The 20709-nt window shown below is 45.8% G+C and overlaps 1 protein-coding gene across 1 annotated transcript in view; it reads left to right on the top strand.

Moving 5' to 3' along the window:
• The first annotated feature begins 7114 nt into the window (after positions 1–7114).
• The window catches only part of LOC147748993 (homeobox protein Hox-B1-like), a 132870-nt gene continuing 119275 nt past the window's right edge, over positions 7115–20709 (top strand). The window contains exon 1 of the mRNA XM_086965065.1: positions 7115–7688. Coding sequence (XP_086821191.1) covers positions 7166–7688 — 523 coding nt within the window. The 5' untranslated portion in view covers positions 7115–7165. The remainder of the gene's footprint in view (positions 7689–20709) is intronic.

Here is a 20709-nt window from a genome sequence, read left to right as displayed (position 1 = left end):
AGCCCCCATCGCCACAGGAAGGTCACTTTTCCTGAGGATCCTGTGGCAATAAACCTTCGCCTTATTTACAAAGTAGCGTTAATAACTTAACGTGGCTTAATGCCACCTTTCAAATAAGGCCCCTCTCACGCTACACTTAGCGTGAGAGGGCGTGCAATGGGTGTTGTGGTGGGCGTTCCACTGCAACACTCATTGATTTTTACGCTTCCCCCTATTTACAAAGGTGTCGTAAATAGGAGGCAGCGCCAAAATTAAGACCATGGAAAACCTTAACATGGCGAAACGAGGAGAAATTGTTAATTTCTTGTTTTTGCTGTTTCTGTGTGTGCTGCATTACAATGCAGCACACACAGAAACAGCAAATCGCCATGAATGATTGTTTATGTGCAGGAAGGTGTCACTTCCTGCACATAAACAATCATTAAAGAAAGGACGATTTACAACTTCTATGTGTGCTGCAAAATGCATCACACATAAAATCTACAATTTGCCATTGTGGATTGTTTATGTGCAGGATGGGACACCTTCCTGCACATATACAAGCATTCCCTCCAATGCAGACACCCTTGCATTATGGTGCAAGGGTGCCTGCGTTGGGGCTGGACAGTCAGATTTAGCACCAGCGCTAGGGGAAATGCACGGTGTGCCGCACTCTTGTGAATACGGCGAATTCCAGCGTTTTCAGAATATGCCCCCTAGTGCCTCTCAACCAACAACGTTATAGGCGCCATCTTGTAAAGCTAGGTGGGGGGGGGGGGTGGTTTCACCTGAATGTACGCTCAGTTGAATGGCATTCAGTGGTTACCTCTACATCTTATAATACTTTTTTAACATGCAAAGATGGTCGTGATTGTTCGCGTGAGTGCACTGTGACGCCTTTAGGAAGGGAGGATTCTCTTTTCTGAGTAATACGACAATTGGTCTGAACGATTTGTGTCCTATCACATGATTGGGACATATTAGTTTCTACTCAGGGTAATAGGATGTCATCTAAAAGAAATGTGCTTCTGGACGATATTTCGCGCTCTGGCAAGAAGGGTGGAGAAAATGCGACTTCAATACGTGATGTCGCTCTCTAAGAGTCGCCTGCAGTGAACATCTCAGGGTCGCTTTATACAATCAACTGGATGGATTGGAGGGATGTAACCAGGGCACTTGGGTTGTGTGATTCTGCAGTGGCTGCGTTGTCAGCACAGTATGGGAATTGGCACACTGCCTCACAATATGCTGCATATTCTGCTGACCTATCAAAAAAGTTTTCTTTTCTAGCTCAAATGGATCAGAAGTTACTAAACTAAAGACTCCACATGTGAAGTGGGGAAGCCAGGATGCCATGGACCAGGGTGCAAGCAAGAATTGCCCCTTTGACTTCTGTTGGGGTCGTAAAATACAGTAATTATCAGAGTTCAATGGACTTCAGTGCTCTGTGCCCCAGTACCGCTGCACCTGTTCCAACATTGGTAGCTAGTTGCTGGCCTCCGTGCTGAGGTGTTAAACTGGTATTAATGAGGTGAAACGTTTGCCCAGACAGTGTTAATGTGTGTTAAAATTTCAAAATAGTAAAAGATACTACCAAAGAACATGCTGCACTAAACAGCCTAACTTGCTTTTTCTTGCACAATAATTATGTCAACCCTACCACATAATTCGCAACAGCGGCTGGTGACTTTTAAAAGTGGTTGGTTATTTCACGCTCTGTGTACGATCGCAACTAGCAGCACAGACTGCATTAAGCACAATGTTTTATTCAACTTACCTTAGCACCTGCCTTCAACTTCAATAAGCTGTGCCCAAGCTGTTCTGCTCCATAGCCCGCGCTCCCTGCGCCACGCTCGGATGGCTTCTCAATTCAAGTGCCGATGATGCACTCCGACGTAGCCCATCATCTAAACCAATCCAAATGCTGCTTTCATATTGTTTTTATAAGTGAATAGTACGACAGCAGCAGCCTATTGGTTAGAGCGGGCAGAGACAACGCTCACAGGGAGGCTAAGCTCACTGACGTAGCCTGTGATCGAAACCAATCCCGATTCTGCTTTCATACTCTTTGTATAAGTGAACAGTACGCCATCAGCATCCGATTGGTTAGAGCGGGCAGAGACAATGCTCACTGGGAGGCCGGGCTTACTGACGCAGTGCTAGTTGCAATAGCTGAAGTACGCATGCCTGGTTGGCCGTGGTTAAAGAAACCCGCCAAACTGAAATGCGCACTTCATCTCACAGGGACAGGCAGGTTGGCTGGCAATCATCATGCCTTGGCGAGCAGCTCACTTCTCTACCCTGGGTAAAGTAATGGGCAGAACAGACAGAGCAATTCTTGACCCGTAAGTGACAGCTCGTTCACACATAGCGGGTCAACGCCCCTAGCGCTCCTTAGACGAGCCGCCCCTGATCATTTGGTCCTCCGTTGTCACACAATTCCAGTAACCTGTATATAATGTCCTCCTAACCAGAATTGGCTGCAGTGGCTCTCTCCACTGAGTGAGGAGATGTCCTCTGACAGGAATGGCTGACCAGAGTGACTATGAGTGAAACAAAGTCCTCTGCTATCTCAGCACAACAGAGCTGTGGTAGGTGCCATCTTTGTCTAAACGTTGAATGGGTTGAAGTGATTGCCTTCTGCAATCCATTTAATGTTTAATTGAAATGGAACGCCACCTGTCTCGTACGCTTAAAATGAAGGCCTCCTAAAGTGCTTAATTTATGAAAGAAAGTTTGCTGGAGCCGGAGTCTCTGCTCAGAAGCCTGCTCAGAAGCCTGCGGCTGGCGCTATTAAACGTCAGCGCACCGAATACCAAGACCGGTAGTCCTTCCTCCATTAACAGACACTCCCAGTCCCATTTTCTTTTGCTCCTGCAAGTTCCTGCATTCTATTTGCTGTGCTTTTTGCCATCTTTATCTCCCTCTGTCTTCTGTATTCGGTAAATATCTGGTCCTGAAAAATAAGTGCTGGTCCACAAAATAGGGCTCCCCAAAGGCAAACACTGGCTCAAATTAAGCACTGGACATAAACAGAGTACAGCTATGAAGTGAGTGCCTCTGCCTACGAAATAATGCACTCAGTATGAATGGGCAACACTGAAGGCCACACTGAGTGATCTAATGAATGGGCTTGAGTGATTGTCACCTCTTTATCCCATCCTCTGATAGAAAGGATTTGGAACGTACTTTAAATTAACCCCCAACCGGTGCTCGAAGTGCAGGGGATCCATTCAGATCCCAAACCCGGCAGTTCTTTTTGAGTCAAAAACGCCCCGCACCAGTGAACTGTTCAGACTCTGTCTTGATGAAAACACCAGGGTGCATTCATGTGTGTGGCACTGTAAGTGCTTGGTATTCAGTGCATCTACCTGCAGGGGCAAGGGGCCTCTTAGTTTCAGTTCCCACTGGCTGCAACATAAATGCCTCAATGTAAGGGCCATCAGCACTCCATTTGTTGGAGCCTTCTTCCTGTCTAGGGGCTAGCTGGAGCTTCAACACCTCGATGCCAGAAAGCAAACACAACCAGCCTGTCACTTCACAGGTACTCAAGAGAGAAACCATGATTTGGGGCAGGCTTTTAATTTTCTAAGCCTTGTAGGGAAGGTATACCTTCACTGTAAGAATGTCAGATAACCATGTATATAGCACTCACTAATAAATAGTTGTAACTGCCCAAATGAGGCCTTTTTAGCAGCCATGGAATAATAAAACATTGAGAATGCAACAGCAAGGCTCTAAACTTCTGCTTTGCTGTTTACACGAAGCTCCTTGACGCCAGTTCATATCAGCAGGCTAAGGATTGTAACTTGTGTCACAGTAGGGTTTCTTTATGCAACATAGGCTGTAACCCTCTGAGCTACCTGCGTAAAATGCCCTTCTGTGTAGCGCCTGCTACAAGCTGTGCTTCGCAGCACGCACAACAGCCTTCTATTGGGTTTTGTGATTAGTCAAAGCTGTGACTAGGCTACTTACAGAACTCTGCACAAAGTGCATTGAAGTCCAGATGTATCGCCTCTCTCTTGCAGTGACGCTGCCTCCTCGTGCCCAGCCAATAACGAATGAGAACACTGCCTGGTTTTCAGGCTTGGCTGACTGGGGGCCTCCAGCCCTCCTCAATAAAAGGAAATAAACACCTTACCATCAGTGTCACACACATCCAAGCAGGCCTTGGCCCCACCACCCCCTTCCACTTCTTGCCTCTATTTAGTATTCAAATAACCGTCACGTGACTGCCTGTCACAGCGCGGGGTGACGCTAAATACTCCACGAGGCTGTCAATAACTCGCCATTGCCGTTTCTTTCTCCCGAGCCCAGCACTGGCAGAGTGGCAGTTACTAAAGTCAGACTTGTACAGTTTGGAAACCCTTGACTGTACGGGCCGCAAAGCTTAAGGAGTCTGACATACAGATCGATTTCTGTGGTTTATTCTGGGGCTCTTGAAGTGTGCGTGGTGACGTACTGGATTCGTGACGCCATTTGAAACCTTCCTGTAATATGAGTGCAGGCACAACTTAACCCTTGTGTCCTACTATCAGAACAGAAACCTCGCTGCTTCAGCCCTGTGCCAGGCAGTGCAACAGTGTGCGCATCAAATGAGCCAGCAAGAATCTACACAGCGCCAAGACACCCCATGGGAGTGAACGTTGCGCTGAACAAATATCCTAACTAAATAAATAAATAATTTGACAATAAAACATTGCTTAAGTTACTAGAGCAGAGGAGAAGCTGTACCGCCACGGTGATTATTAGGCGCAGGGATTTGTCCAGCTTTGTGGCACTAAGGAAGGATAAGGGAGGATGAAAGGCTCAGCCAGTCCCTCCCTTTATGGTTGCAAGCTGAGCTCTGCAGTGTGCGCATTAACCCACTGATGTACGTTACCAGCTGCTGGAGGAATTCAGTTTCAGGCAGCCCACGCAGTGTTCCAGCCCCTAAGGGTCAGGGTGCATTCTTAGCTCTCTCCCCCGTAAGTGCATTAACCTATTGACCGGCATGAGAAGGATGAAAGGCGGAGAAGGATGAAAGGCAGAAGTGTACGATCATGCAACTCCTTACCCCTTCCTACAAGCATAAACACAGGCAGAGAGAGACAGAGACATCTGCAGTGAACGTTCACTCACCCAGCTACACGAATGAGTGTTAACTGAGGCAAAAATCACTTTCTTAAACCCGCCTCCGGTGAATGGCACGTTCCTCCCCGTACAAGCTTGCCAGCTCCAGCCGTTTGCAGGCACATTTGGCAGTGCTGCTCGCACACGGACCCGGGGCTGGAAAGCTGTGAATGAGTCTGTTAATGCAGCGACGAGGAAGAGGGCTTTTAATGGGCTCCGCCGCCCCAGCCTGGCCATTAAAAGTTGAGCGCGCGGTGGAGGCGGCGAGCCGGGTGCAGCCTGCCATGTGTGCGGTGTCAGGATGATGGATGCGCGGGGGGAGCGGCGTGCAGAGTGGCTGCGCCGCCGCTCTCCGGCGGAGGCCCGGTCTAATCACGAGAACTCCCCATAAAAGCAGAAGGCAAGGCGGGAAAGGAACAGCCCCTCCAGGGAGGACGGGGGTGGGGGAGCTGAACGCAGCTCATCTGCCAAAATACAACAATTAGGGAGCGCTCAGGTGGGCAAAGAACGGCAAGGGCGCGTTTTACATAGCGGCCAAACACCTGGGTATCGAGGCGCTGCTGTGCTAATAAATGTTACTGTTGCCAGCCACATTGGCACCGGCGGAGGGTAACACGCAGAGTTTTGGAGTTTTCTGACGTCCTGAGCACAAACCTAAATAACTCGAAAATTACATATTTGATTGGGGGGGGGGGGTTCTCCTACTCCTAAGCCTGCCGACAAACAACCCTTTTTAGACAGAATTAAACTGTTGTGCTTCTGTTTACCCAAAAACACATACACAAGGAAAATTTAAACAGCGCCTCGAAGCGATTAGCGTGCAAAGTTTCGCGGTATATCACGCGCAGGTAGTGTTTAGCCTTAAAATTCTCCACAACACTATTAAAAAAAGTGTGGCGCCAATCAATTGAATACCCTCCTCAAAAACACCAACCACTGTAGTAAAAACACAGGACCAGAAAAACAATTTGAAAAGAAGCTGAAGTGTGCAAGAACTGCGGCGCCTGGGTGCAGCCTGGCCAGGTACGGGCCCTCGCAGGGTTCATCCTCAGAGGGATAACTAGCGGCCGTCACAGTCACTGCCCCACTGACGCATTACTGACGAGCAGGCGGAAAGATCGCTGTCCTCTGCCAAAGTGTCAGGTCACACACGCACACACACACAGCAGGTGGTACACACATCCCCAGCCCTCCCCCGCAGCGCTGGACAGGGTGCGGACACAGCGATCAGCGCCTGGCACGCACTCTGGGCATCTCCTCACCTCCGCGTTGACAGCGCAGTCTGCTGTGCGCTGGTAAGATCTGACCGACTGTGGGGGTGAAAGTTATGGTTGCGGACACGTGATGACCCCCACATGTGACAACTGAAGTAACAGTCCAATGGTCAGACTCACTGGGACAACGATCCAATGAGGGAGTGGGTGACTCGAACATTCATTTATACAACGCATTCAATAACAAAGGTGCCTCTAAGCGCTAGGAGAACGACAAAGTTAATACAAGGCGCTGTATTTAGCAAATGGTGCTTCGGGGACAATCTTGTGCCAACCAGCAAACCCTCGCGCCCCAGGACATCCACTTCTGGTTCCATGACAGTGTTTGAGTGTGCAACTCGGAGTACAGCGCCACACCCACACAAACTCTAGGATCGCGCGCGCGCACACCCACGCGTTACTCTTTTCCACAAACACGGACATCTCCCGGGCACCCCATGCCAGCCTCGCCACCCCACAATGCGCCTACCTCTGGGCTCCACCGGTGGTCCAGGAGCCGGCGCGCCTCGCAGTCCAGGCGGAGGGGCAGAGATCTGTTGCAGAGGCAGCTCCCTCACGCTCCCCTGAGTGGAAGAGAGAGCGCTGAGTCTGAAAGTTACGGATCGCAGCCATTAGTCCATCACGCGCACCCCCCCTGCCAGTGAACCGGGCCATTGGCCGGGGGGAGCTCACGTGATGCCCTGCCAATATATCGAATTTCATCTTCGCGTCGGCCCCCACCCTCCCCCCCGTCAGTGGGCTTCGGGAAGCAAGTGTCCAACTTGACAGGCTGGGGTGAGGCTGGCAGGGCAGGTGCCACAATGATGAGCACTTACCCCCAGGACCTGCGGTGCGCTGGGGAGGGCAGTGCCCCCTACCCAGGGGTAGAGTCCAGGCTGCAGGATCCACTGAAGTCCTACAGTGCCAGCTGCACAGGAGAAGGATGGGCATCCTCCGGCCCAAGGGGGCAGCTTCAGCTATCAGTGCATTTTCACCAACCCCACCCACACCACCTGCGGCACCCACCCAGTCATCAGGCGCCTCAGCGCCCCTTCAGCTCCCCCCACCCAGGTGCCGCCGCCTTCCCCATCCCAAGGAGCCGTGCCAGCTGTGCCCACCCTTGCCAGCCCGCCCCCCACAACACAGACTTTCCTGACTGCAGAACGTCGGGTGCACCGGGGTTTCTAGGCGCCCCTCAGGCCTTCCAGTACCCAGGATGTGGGCACGAACACTTCGGATTCCTCCTGCCCGTTGAAGACGAGAGGGCGGTTTCTCCACAGGACACCCACAGCGACCCTCGAACTTTTGACTGGATGAGAGTGAAAAGGAACCCGCCCAGACTAGGTGAGATGAACAAACTTTCCGGTCGAAGCGTAACACTTGAAGGAAATGTGACCTGCGTAGTTCAATTAAACCGCCGCTGCATATTAGGTGACACGCTACACAACATTAGCTCATTCGTCCTAATTTCAAGTTGCTTGAAACTCACCCAACAATATCAAGGAGATATATATATATATATATATATATATATATATATATATATATATATATATATATATATATATATATATATATATATATATATATATATATATATATATATATATTATAATATCTCGTCGGAAATACGAATTTATTATGTACAGTTTCAAGCAGGCGAAGTCGCAAAAAGAAAAAAGAATGTAAATGTTTAGAAAATATTCCAAACATTTAAGTTCCAGGAGGAATTTAGAGAAAGGTTGCACATTTTAACGAAATCCTGTTTCCTTTCACGAAAAAGAGAAGTTACTTTAGTGAAACACAAACACTGTTCTATTTTCCTTTGTAAGAAAATATAATTTTATAATACGCACTTTTGTTACATTTATTTATTTTAAGGAGTGTCAACTTTAATAAAGTGTGTTTCGGGAAGGGAGTGCGCTACATAAAGCGTTAGTAGCGCCAAAGAAAAAGGAACACACTTCTGGTTATGTTTCCTCACAACCTTTGCCCAATTTGCCCAACATTTACACCCAGGCAGTTCACTCCTCCTTTACTAACCACAATTGAAGAAGTCCCCCCGATCCCGCGCCTGTACCCCACCCCAAAGCCACGTGCCTTCTTAATCTCCGCGTTACGAGGATTAGTTTCTAGAAGCTACTTGGAGATTAAGATGTGCTTTCGAGATAACTTCAAAAGTCAAGTGTGTTTGAGATACACTCGTGAGAGCACAGCTGTACCGTTCCTACACGCGCACCAGGGGCTTTGTTTATCATTATCTACTGGGTAAACGTATGAAATCTATCTATCTATCTATCTATCTATCTATCTATCTATCTATCTATCTATCTATCTATCTATCTATCTATCTATCTATCTATCTATCTATCTATCTAAAATTCTCACCAGGAATCTTCAGGCATACACACACACAACTACGTGCCCATACGCTGTACACACGCGCACTTGCACACTTTTGTTGTTATGCACACAGTCTTTAATCGATATGAATGTGGGTTGGGTAATAAAAAATATGTTATTGCTCAAGCCCATGTCCGTGTTCATTCGTAACTGGAGTTCTAAAATGAGGTGCATACGAATACTTTCTATGAGTGTGAGGATGTGTTGGAGAGAAACAAACAAAGGACAAGAAGTGCCTATATTTCTTCAAGGAGTGTGGTGTAGTAGGTGCTAAGTGTTTTCTAGTGTTTACTATCTTTGGAGGGTGTTTGGGAGGGGGCAAAAAGAAAAACCAATGGGCTGAAAACACGCAGCAAAAGAAGCAGAGTGCAAAGGAGGCAAGGCACGAAGAGAAACAGTAAGAAATAAAAGTGCGGATGTGTTGAAGTGCCGTTTGTGTCCATCACCTTAAACGTAATACAAATAAAGTGAATATCACAGGCGCTGTTCAGAAATACTCTCTGTCTACAAGTTATCATAAAGAGCAGACCTTTTTTTTTCAATGGTGGGATGTCCAATAAATCAAGGGTGGTCATCTGATGTCACAGAGATAGTTGGAGGAAGTTGTGACTCTTTGTGGCAGAGTTTAGAACTAGAAGCGAACTGACTACAGAGTATGCATATCCAACTCTAAAATAATGTGTGTGTGTGGGCATCTGTCTCTCTCTCTCTCTCTCTCTCTCTCTCTCCATATATCCATCTGTCTGACCGTGCATGTGTCTATTTGCCAGTGTAGCCATTTGTCTATCTATTGGTCTTTGTTTGCCAGACACTCCCTGAAACGTTTTGCCCACTAGACACATGTTCAGCAAACTTAAAAAACCCAGTTCAGAGAAACTAAACCCAAGTTTGTTGCAGATTTCTTACAGGAGCTAAACTTTAAAGGCTACCAGCAAATCTCTCTTGGGATGAAAATTAGTTTGTAGCATTGACTATAATGTCCCTGTAACCTTTGTTTTTTTCAGTATATATATATATGTGAGCTACTCCCCAAGTGTTCTTTAGAGTCAAGCATAATCTTCAATTTCTTCATTTCTGTAACAAAATCAAATATACTCTGTGTTATAAAACTATTGAACTCACTCTAACAAATCATAAACATTGATTTGAAGTTCTTTGGAATCACAGAAAGTTAAATATAGCATTTACAAATGTGTCAAATTCAAATGAAATAGTATGTCTACTATGTTTACTATTACGAAGTGTAATTGAACTCTGCACCTTTAAATATTTGTATTTCACTTGTGCAACTTACCCGTGAACAAGCAGTGAGGTTAACTGCGAAGCGCGTCGGGACACCAGTTGCTAAAAATAAACACCATTGAAAATGATGCCGCGGCACCAGTGTGTTTGTATTTTCTCGCGTACTGGAGTTGTGTTGGGATATAAATAAATATATATATATAAATATATATATATATATATATATATATATATATATATATATATATATATATATATATATATATATATATATATATATATATACACATATATATATATATCCAATTGCTTGAGCAGAGGATTAGTTGCCGGGATCCATATCCCATAGTCAGGTGGCGTGTTGCGCTCGGCCAATCCCACCTCCGAGTAATGACAATATCCAAGAAAAGCTGCTTTCAAAAATATGGTGATCAAGCCTGCTGGTCAGGCGAAACGCGTCCAGGGCTCTGACAAATAAAATTTAATTTGTCCGGTACACGGTCTCGTCAGCGTGTGGTTTGTCTGCCCGTTGAGTTTTCTTCGAAAAGACCTGGCAGCGGAGGTCTTTGATACAGACGAGACACCCGTTGATTTGGCAGGCGGTGACTACTTCCGAGGCAAGGAGTGGAGAAGATATATATATATATATATATATATACATATATATATATATCCAATTGCTTGAGCAGAGGATTAGTTGCCGGGATCCATATCCCATAGTCAGGTGGCGTGTTGCGCTCGGCCAATCCCACCTCCGAGTAATGACAATATCCAAGAAAAGCTGCTTTCAAAAGCAAAAACACGCACTCGGAAAGGTGCAGCTAGAAAGGGTTTATTCACGAGGTAACGCTACGCGTTTCAGCACAAGGGTGCCTTGATCACACGTTAAACCATAACCAATCATGAACGACTTTTGTACAAACAAAAATGACCACCATGTTTAGTAAACATAGGAGAAGGACACATTCAATGTAAAAATTGCGTCGGCCATTGTTAACTAGTCATTTCGCATTTCATATCTATTGCTTCATAGAGATGTAAACAATTAAATGAAAATTGCACCTGAAGTGCAATGAGAGACATATACTCATTCTCATTACAAAAAACAGTAAATAAACCTTTGTGCCTGTATAGCATGTTGCAGGGTGTGACAATTGCCTGCAGCAGTTAATGTTTACTTGTGCATATTACACACAATTCTGAATATCCCGTCCTATTCCCTTAAATATGAGGGAAATTATGAGGGTAATTTTGCCACATATTCCAATTAATCACACAATTGCCATAATGTCACATTAGGCTGGCATCTGAAATATTTCACGAGCCTCGGACGTGCAAATTAAATGAATAGTTCAAGTAAATTAAAGGCTATCTGTCGAGAGGCATGCGAGCGCTTCAATGATACATGCAGTACATTTCTAATATATGTTGTACGTCACATAATTAAGGTAGTACTATTAAACCTTAGACCCAACAATTGCTATGTATATCATTTTCGGGTCTGGTAGCCATAGGGCTTCTGGCACACTCGTAAACAATTTACCTCGTGAATAAACCCTTTCTAGCTGCACCTTTCCGAGTGCGTGTTTTTGCTTTTGAAAGCAGCTTTTCTTGGATATATATATATATATATATATATATATATATATATATCCACAAACTCCATTTCTCTGTCGAGGCTGACACGGAACTTGGTTCCAGTGCAATTTTTTATTTTATTTCCAACCCGAACTCCAAAAAGGAAGGAACGGCACTCCTTAGAGCTTAAATATCCATTGAGGTTTTATTCCAACATGAAACACAAATTGGTAAAACAGCGTCTACGTGTTTAGGCGCAAAGCCTTTTTCACGACGCTAGCTCACAGTTACTAACCACAGTTTAACATGGTGGTCAGAGCTAAACATAGAAGAGGGGTGAAAAACATTTCATCAACAAATCATCGAATTGCAGCAGCCATCTTATAACATGGTTATACCACAAAAACATATATATATTCACTGAAAAAAACAAAGGTTACAGGTCCATTGTAGTTAGGCCCAGATTTCACTCCTACAAAACCAGTGAAATTCAGCAGTTATGGTTACCAGAGCTAACTATACCTTACCCCCTGCAATGCACTGCTTATGACCTCACACTTTACATCACTTTTGACATTGTCAGTGACATCACTGATGACATCTCAAATGACATCACTTATGACATCATCTAGTGATTGTGTTTTCTAAATGTTCTGTGTGTTAAACGTATATACTAAGGTACAACAAAAAGTTACATTAGTATACTTTGCCTACTACTAATGAGTGAATCCTTTTTTTAACATAGTTTATGTAAGTCACTGTGTGACTGTGTATCTGTCTGTGAGTGGGTTTCTGAGTGAAATCTGAGCCTCACTATAACATCCCTGTAACCATTGTATTTTTCAGTAAATTTCTAAGGTTTTTTAAACTCTATTTCCTAACTACAACGCACCTGTAACCTTTGATTTGTATGTGAATTTGTAAGGTTTTTGTAATTTTATTTCATAACTGTAACCGCTAACCTTTAACTCTGACTGTGTGAGTGAGTGCATGAGTGTCTCAGTGGGTGTATGAGGGTCTGAGTATGTTTGTAAATGGGTGTGAGAGAGTATGAGTGGGGCTGTAAGTGGGTATATGAGTGTCTCATTGGGTCTATGAGTGGGTGTGTGAGTCTCTGCGCTGAGTTGTGCTTATTGTGAATGACTGTCCACGCTGTTCTTCGTGAATTCCAGACCAACCGCTGAGCTGATAGCATCGGGAGGTAAAAAGCAGGATGAGATTCCCTTAAATACCGGCATATATTAGCATATATTTGTATATAACATTAATATTTACTTGTGGGTGTGGTTTTTTGATGTCTATGGCTGCTTAATTTGCTAAAATGTGAGACATCAAAGTATGAGTGCATGCTTATGAGTTAATTACCATGTTTATTAATTGAATAAATGTGTAGATATACCATTTTACAACTCAATTTATTCTCAAAACAGAAAACAAACGTGGACAAATACCAAAAAGATGACTAAAAAAGAAATATGGATAAATACAGGCAGAAATGTTAAAACAATAAATTCCAGAAAACCAGGAGCCCTAATTATACCATTACTTCAACCTTTGTTTTTTTCAGTGACTTTGCAAGCTTTTTTTTAAATGTAAAGTAAGATACCATTACCGTATCTAACAAATACATCACTTTAACCTTTGTTTTTTTCAGTGAATTTCTAGGATTTTTCAAACATAAAGTATTATATTATTAACATACCCTACTATACCAAATCCATGCCATGGCGTGGGGTGCTGGGCCTGGACTGTGGTAAGACCTGTGCCCAATCTCCCATGGGCAGCCAGCCTCTATAGTTGAACATTGCCCCCTCATTTTGTTTTTCACAACGCTGTGGATCCACGGTTCCCCAGAGAATGTACACAGGGGCAGTACTGGGTGTCGTGCTCGGGACACGGCTCCATGGAATTGTGAAAAAATATATATTTATTTGACTCCGCCCGCCCCACCCCACAAGGCCCATTGTGTCAGGGTACCAGTAAACGGCCCTTTGAGCTTTTTTATTTCCTGGATATCAGGACCAGGTTCATGGGTCCTGAAATGGAGGCTGTAGAAGTTGGCTCTATATTTACTATACCAAAGTGAGTTATAGTGTGCACAGAGTCCAGTGGAACCCCAAAGGTAGGCAGAGGTAAAGTTAGATAGCACCTGTGGGAAGGTGGAATCTGACTGCATGGTTACCCCCACTTTCTGCCTGGTGTTTTCAGGTTTTCAACTTAGTTTGACTGGGATCCTGCTAATCAGGACCCCAGCCTATCTGCTTTCTCCCTAAATTGGTTGTTCATGTACTTTAGGTACACCACAGATTGGATTCTGGAGTACCCGTATAAGTCCCTAGTATATGGTATACTATGTACCCAGGGCATAGGTACCCCAAAGGCCTCCCAGGGGCTGCAGTATGTGTTATGCCACCCCTCAGAGACCATTCAAAATGACACAACAGGTCTGCTACTGCAGCCTTTGAAAGTTGGTGCATGCACCCCTTACTTAGATATAGGTTCACGATATCTATCCTTATCACTGCACATATAAACCTATCAGTCACCCCAATGGCAGGCCTTATTAATCCTAAAGGCAGGGTGCTGGGTTTTATGTGAGAGGGTGCTCCTGCATGAGCAGAGCCCATCTGCAGCCTTCGGAACCTCTATTCCGGGGGGGGGGAACAGCCTTTACGACGCAGCTGTTACACCGCGTGCCGTTACAACGCGGTTTGTTCAACACAAGTCGTTACCACGACTTGCGCTGGAGGGCGCTGCAGGACAAGGAATTTTTTAATTTACTATCCAACACCTTCCCTACTGTACGTAGGCTGGTGTTGGAATAGTAAATAAAAAAATTCCTAAGTCCGCACCCCCTCCAACGCAAGTCGTGGTAACGACTTGCGCTGAAAAAAACGCGTTGTAACGGCACGCGATGTAAAAGCACGCGTTGTAAAGCCGTACAACCATTCCGGGGTTGTTTCAGACGCTGCCAACCATATACTCTTAATTGCATTATAACCTCGCGGTAAATGCTAACTTTAAAACGGCTGCAAGGAAACATGTTGTGCTTGGTGACAAACACCGTATGATTCCACCCTCCTAGAGGGAGAAATATGACAGCAGCAGTACACCCGGTACCAGCTTTCTTGACCCTGGATGGATACACGCGTCTGCCCTCCTGCTGCTGGGCAAAACTCCATCAGTGGAGGCTGGACAATAGGTTTCCTGTCACAGAGAGGTGTGACCACCTCCCAAACAGGCTTTAGTGTATTGGGGCTGGGTGGGTGCACTCCAAGAGTGCTTTGATGTCTGCACGGAGGGCACAATTAGTGTCCCTGTGCATAGTCCAGCTCAAACTGGTTGCAGGGGCTACCAGCCCCTGCTCTGGTGTGAAACTGGACAAAGGACATGGGTGTAGCAACCCCGCTGTCCTGACCCTCCCATAGGTGGGTCCCCAGAGTTTGTCCTACCCCTTCCTTGGGTATAAAGTAGGAACCTCTGGCTACAGGACTTTAGATTTTACCTCAAATAAACTCTGCTACAGAAACCAATTACTTCGATGATCTGCACGACGCTGGATGACTGAAGCATCTCCCTTGGAGTAAAGGAGTTACTGCCCTGCAAGGCAGGCACCTGAATGCATCTGATCGGTTTGCATCTATGCAGCTCCAGATGGTCTGCAAAGATTTTGCAACACAGGAGGTGTGTTCCCCGAGGCCAACCAGTGTTCTCAGCAAACCTGAGGCCCGCAGCCCTCGTGGGGACTGTGCAACTCGAACCCCTGGACACCCTGAACATTTGCAGCAACATATGCTTTTTGGCAATCCCTGAGGCTGTGCTTTGGGCTACTTGTAGTCCAGGCCCGAGCAGTGATTCCACTGAAGATTACTGACCTACACTACACAAGTGTTCGGTGGGCTTGTATTTTGCAATTCCCCTCGAGGTCCCTTCGCGATCCCTGGTCCGTCGACCTCTGGGTCCCTGAGAAGGGAACTTTACCTTTTCCTGGGCTTTCCTGGTTGCTTGAGATATGCCCTTACTCCCCATAGCTTGGGGAGTCCCAAGGACCTTGCTGGTTCTCACCGAAGCATCTTTTCTCTGACTGCGAGGGTTGCCGTTGCCAGGGCTTGTTGGTCTCGAATCCGGACACCGACGTCCCAGCACTCAAAATCCTTTGTGGGCCAGCTCGCCTGCGGACTTTGGTCATTGTCAACGTCTCCTGGTCCCCGCGGCTGCAGAGTCAAGCTTCACCTCTTTGCACCCGAGGCACCCAACATCGGTGGGTATTTGTCTACCAAGCCCCTGGTCACTGGCAAATGACCCAGACTCTGTCCCCTCTGTTTTCAGGTTCTTCTCAGCTCCCATCCAGACTTGGATCACACTGGACACTTTCCTCCTTCATAGCAGCAGAACTTTGCAGCATCTCGCCATTGAAAACGTCAAAGAGTCCCGACACCATTTGACACCTATGCACCCGGCTTCCCTGGGTTAGGTAACACGAGCACTCCGGTACTCACATGAGTGCTGGCCTTAGAACCACCTAAGTCTAAAAGGGTTTGCTCAATGTCCTCTTTCAAGTGTCCTTAATCTTTAAAATTCCAACTGCGACTTTCCCGTAGGATTGTACGGAGCTTGCAGCATTGTTTCTCACACTGCACACGTCCCCCGTGGGTCCCCTGTGTCACTACCTTGGGTGGTTCCTTGGGGTCCCAGTGATTCTACCTGCTCTAGGCACTGTGTCTAGTCAAGTCGGGGATTGTTATACCACTTTCTTAATATATGGTTTGGTCTTCCCCTGGGGCCCACTGTGTATTGTGCTAGTTACTGTTGTTCTAGTGTTTTAATATTGTGTACCTTGCGCTCTAATCTCATAAAGAGGTTAGTAGAAAGTGTTTAGTAATAAATACATATATTTTATATATATACCTTGTGTGGTTCTCCTTTCATTTGGTCATTCAGGAGGTTATAATCTAGCACACCAAGCTGCTTTACATTCCTTCGAGACTTAACCTGAAGGCTGCTCTCCATAGCTACCACTAGGATAGCTTTCAATAAAAGTTGTCTTTAACCTAATCATCAATAAGAGTTGTGTGGACTGGTACAAGGGGGCCACTTTAATTAGTGGTCAGCATATACCAGGCCAACGTCTCACATTAAAGTGCAGCGGTTGGGATTCAAACTTTCTATTGCTTTACAGATAATCTCATTGAGTGACTGACTGCAAACCACTATAGGTACTTAGGTACATATAAAACAAGTCTAGAATAAAGTACGTTCTACTGAACTTAGAGTTGGGTAAGTCAAGGGTCTAGCACACCCTTTCTCCAACTCAAGAGAGAGTTTAGTAGTCCCCACTAGATTAGGTAGGTGCATACACCACATAACACTAATATGTCTTCAAGGGCAGAAGCAAGTGACTTCTTGCCAACTAAGACTGACCATCTCTCATTTCCAGAATTGAGAAATATGTGTACATCTAGGAAACTGAAGACAGGGAGACATGCAAGCACTCAGCGTCTCATAGAGACTCTGCTTGTAGATGATCTCACTCAGTAAGACCCCAGGGTCAGATGAGGCAGGCAGGCTGTGTGGGGCAGCCGAAGAGAAAAGGCAAGGAAGTGAAAACATCCAAGACCTACACTCTGATGCTGACCAGGAGGATCAAGATGATTCTAACCTGGAATATCCAATATTTTCTGAAGGTGGGGGAGAAGGCCTCAGTGGCCCTCTCTTTACCCCACCTGGAAGGGTTAACAGTTTACCAAGAAGACCAAGATCTCCTTCTCAGGAGTATAATCATTCTGATACTTCTGCAGAGACCGCTGTTTCTCATAGGACCTCTGCTTCTAAGAAAAGCGAGTCTTCTTATGATAAGACGTGCCAACTGCTTGACTTTGAGAGAGCTAAGCTCAGAATCAAGAGAGAGCAATTGGCCTTACGCAGGGAATCCCTGGAGCTTCAGAAAGCTTCTAATAAGTTGGGGCTAGAGCCCCACGATGGCAGCAACAGTGTCACTAGAGGTAGAGAACAGACTATTGACCATAGGAAACAGAGGAAGATTGTCCCTCCCTACAAGAGTGGGGATGACATCCACAAATGGTTAACTGCACTGGAGAGGGCATGTAAAGTACAGAGGGTTCCTCAGGAGGAGTGGGCAGCAATCTTGTAGCTCTCCTTTGCAGACAAGGGTAGAGACAAGCTCCTCACTGTTAGAGAAGAGGATGCTGATAACTACAAAGTCTTGAAAAGTGCTCTGATTGATGGGTTTGGCTTAATCACTGAGCAATACAGGATTAAGTTCAGAGATACCCAAAAGGCACAGACTCAAGACTATGTTGACTTTGTAGACTGTGCTACAAATGCTCTGGAAGGTTGGATACATGGCAGCAAGGTGCATGACCTTTTAGGATTGTGCAATTTGATTATGAGGGAGCAGATCCTTAATAATTGTCAAAACCAGCTTTTACACCAGTACCTGGTGGACTCTGATCTGACTTCTCCCCAAGAATTGGGGCAGAAGGCAAACAAATGGGTCAGAACCAGAGTAAAGCCAAAGGATCAGGGTGGTGACCAGAAGAAAGATTCTTCCAAGACCCAAGAGAAAGTTGGTTATAAATCAAAAGATAAATCCACTACAGGGTCCCAAAAGTCCTTATTGCCATATCTGTAAAAAGCCTGGCCACTGGAAAACTGACCCCAATTGCCCTAAGGTCAGCAATAAGGAAAATGTTCCTCCAAGCAATACTACCACTCCTCCTGGTACTACAAGTAGTAATCCCCCAGGTGTTAATAGTGCACGCAAAAAAGTTAGGTGGGTTCTCATGGGGAACTGAGGTGGACCATAATTTAGAAATGTTCCCCTCACAGGCCGCTTCAGTCTGTGATGGTGGCATGGGATTTGCCACTTTTACTGTCAGCCCCAATTCCTTGGGCAAGTACAGACAGGACCCACTAATCAATGGTCAGAAAGCTTTGGCATTTAGGGACACTAGGGCTAGTGTCACCACGGTGACAGGAAAGCTAGTCCCCCCCTCAACAGCTTTTACCTGAGTTTAAGTACCAGGTGACCAACATTGATGGTATCAGGACAGATCATCCCATGGCCATAGTCATTCTCAGCTGGGGATGGGTCACTAGCCCACAGAGAGGGGCAGTATCCCCAAACTTGCCTGTAGATTGCCTGTTGGGTAATGATCTTGGAATTTCAGCCTGGGCTGAAGTTGAATACCAGGCCCATTTAAGAATGTTAGGCCTCCCTGAGAGAGTTGGTGGTGCTCTGAGGGCCACATCCCAACCCCAGGGAAATTGTGGAGCGATGGAGCCTCAAAGAATAGCCCACTCTACTCCACAAGAGAGCACGAGGGTTGAAGAAAAGTCTTTTTCTCCCCAGACTGTAGGTAAGGGTCAGCCTCCTCAGGGAACTGATCCTACCCCTTGTGAAGGAGCTGCCCCAGAGGTCGTCAGGCCGATCTCTACCGATCCCCTGGTTACTGGCAAGTGACCCAGACTCTGTCCCCTCTGCTTTCAGGTTCTTTTCAGCTCCGATACAGGCGTGGATCATACCGGACACTTTCCTCCTTCACGGCAGCAGCACTTTGCAGCATCTCGCCATTGAAAACAACGAAGATTCCCAACACCATTTCACACCTATGCACTCCGCTTCCCTGGGTTAGGTCACACGAGTACTCCAGTGCTCACATGGGTACTTGCCTTAGAACCTTCTAAGTCTAAAATGGTTTGCTCAAAGTCCTCTTCTAAGTGTCCTTAATCTTTAAAAATACAACTGCGACTATCCCGTAGGATTGTACGGAGCTTGTGGCATTGTTTCTCACACTGCACACGTCCCCCGTGGGTCCCCTGTGTCACTACCTTGGGTGGTTCTTTGGGGTCCCAGTGATTCTACGTGCTCTAGGCACTGTGTCTAGTCAAGTCGGGGTTGTTATACCACTTTCTTAATATATGGTTTGGTCTTCCCCTGGGGCCCACTGTGTATTGTGCTAGTTACTGTCGTTCTAGTGTTTTAATATTGTGTACCTTGCTCTCTAATCTCATAAAGAGGTTGGTGAAGAGTGTTTAGTAATAAATACATATAATTTATATATACCTTGTGTGGGTCTCCTTTCATTTGGTCATTCAGGAGGTTATAATCTGGCACACCTTGAGATGGCTACAGAAGATCTTGTGGATGTTGCCCCTTTCCACAAGAAAAACGGTAGTCCAGGCGTTGGTTGTTTCCCGCCTGGACTATGGCAACGTCCTATACCTTGGAGCCGACCTAACTACCATAAAAAAACTCCAGGTTGTGCAGAACGCTGCTGCCCGCCTGCTCTGCAACGTCCCTAGGAGAGCAACTGCTTCTACAGCACTCAGCGATCTTCATTGGCTTAAAATCCACAACAGAATTAAATTCAAAGCCCTGTGTTACGTTTTTAAAACCAAACACGGCTCAGCCCCAAAATACCTTCAGGACCTTATCCATGCTTATAAACCCAGTCGAACTCTAAGATCATCACTACATGGTGACTTTTCTGTTCCCAGATTTAGGCTGGCAAAAGTGGGAGGCCGTTCTTTTGCCCAACTAGGTCCCAAATTCTGGAATACTCTTCCTGTGATCTTAAAGGCAGAAACCAACCTTCTTCGTTTCCGCAAGGGACTTAAAACGTGGCTCTTCCGTCAGTAATTTGTAGCTCTGTAAAATCAGCTTGCCAGTCTTCTTCTTCAGTCTGTCCCTTAGTGCCGGGAAACCCACTGTGGGTAGCTGCACGCTTTATACGTTTAAATAAATAAAAATAAATAAATAAATAAACCAAGCTGCTTTACATTCCTTCGAGACTTAGCCAGAAAGCTGCTCTCCATAGCTACCACTAGGATAGCTTTCAATCAATGTTATCTTTAACCTAATCATTAATAAGGGTTGTGTGGACTGGTACAAGGTGCCCATTTTAATTAGTGGTCAGCATATACCAGGCCAACTTCTCACAGGACTTCACTCTCTATTTGTGGTAGTGTGGTCGAGCAGTAAGACAGCATCTATCAGAGGACAGTGTTAAGCCTTTGTTGTACACACTCAGTCAGCAAATGAATTCACACACTCAAAGACTGAACTTCAGACCAATTTCTTTTGTGTAAAAATACTATTTTAGTTATTTTAGTACCTGTC

The sequence above is a fragment of the Lissotriton vulgaris genome, chromosome 1_1 (genome assembly GCF_964263255.1).
Source record: "Lissotriton vulgaris chromosome 1_1, aLisVul1.2, whole genome shotgun sequence".
Lineage (NCBI taxonomy): Eukaryota > Metazoa > Chordata > Amphibia > Caudata > Salamandridae > Lissotriton > Lissotriton vulgaris.
The sequence above is the reverse complement of the archived record's forward strand: the minus strand, read 5'-3'. Positions and strand labels throughout refer to the sequence as shown.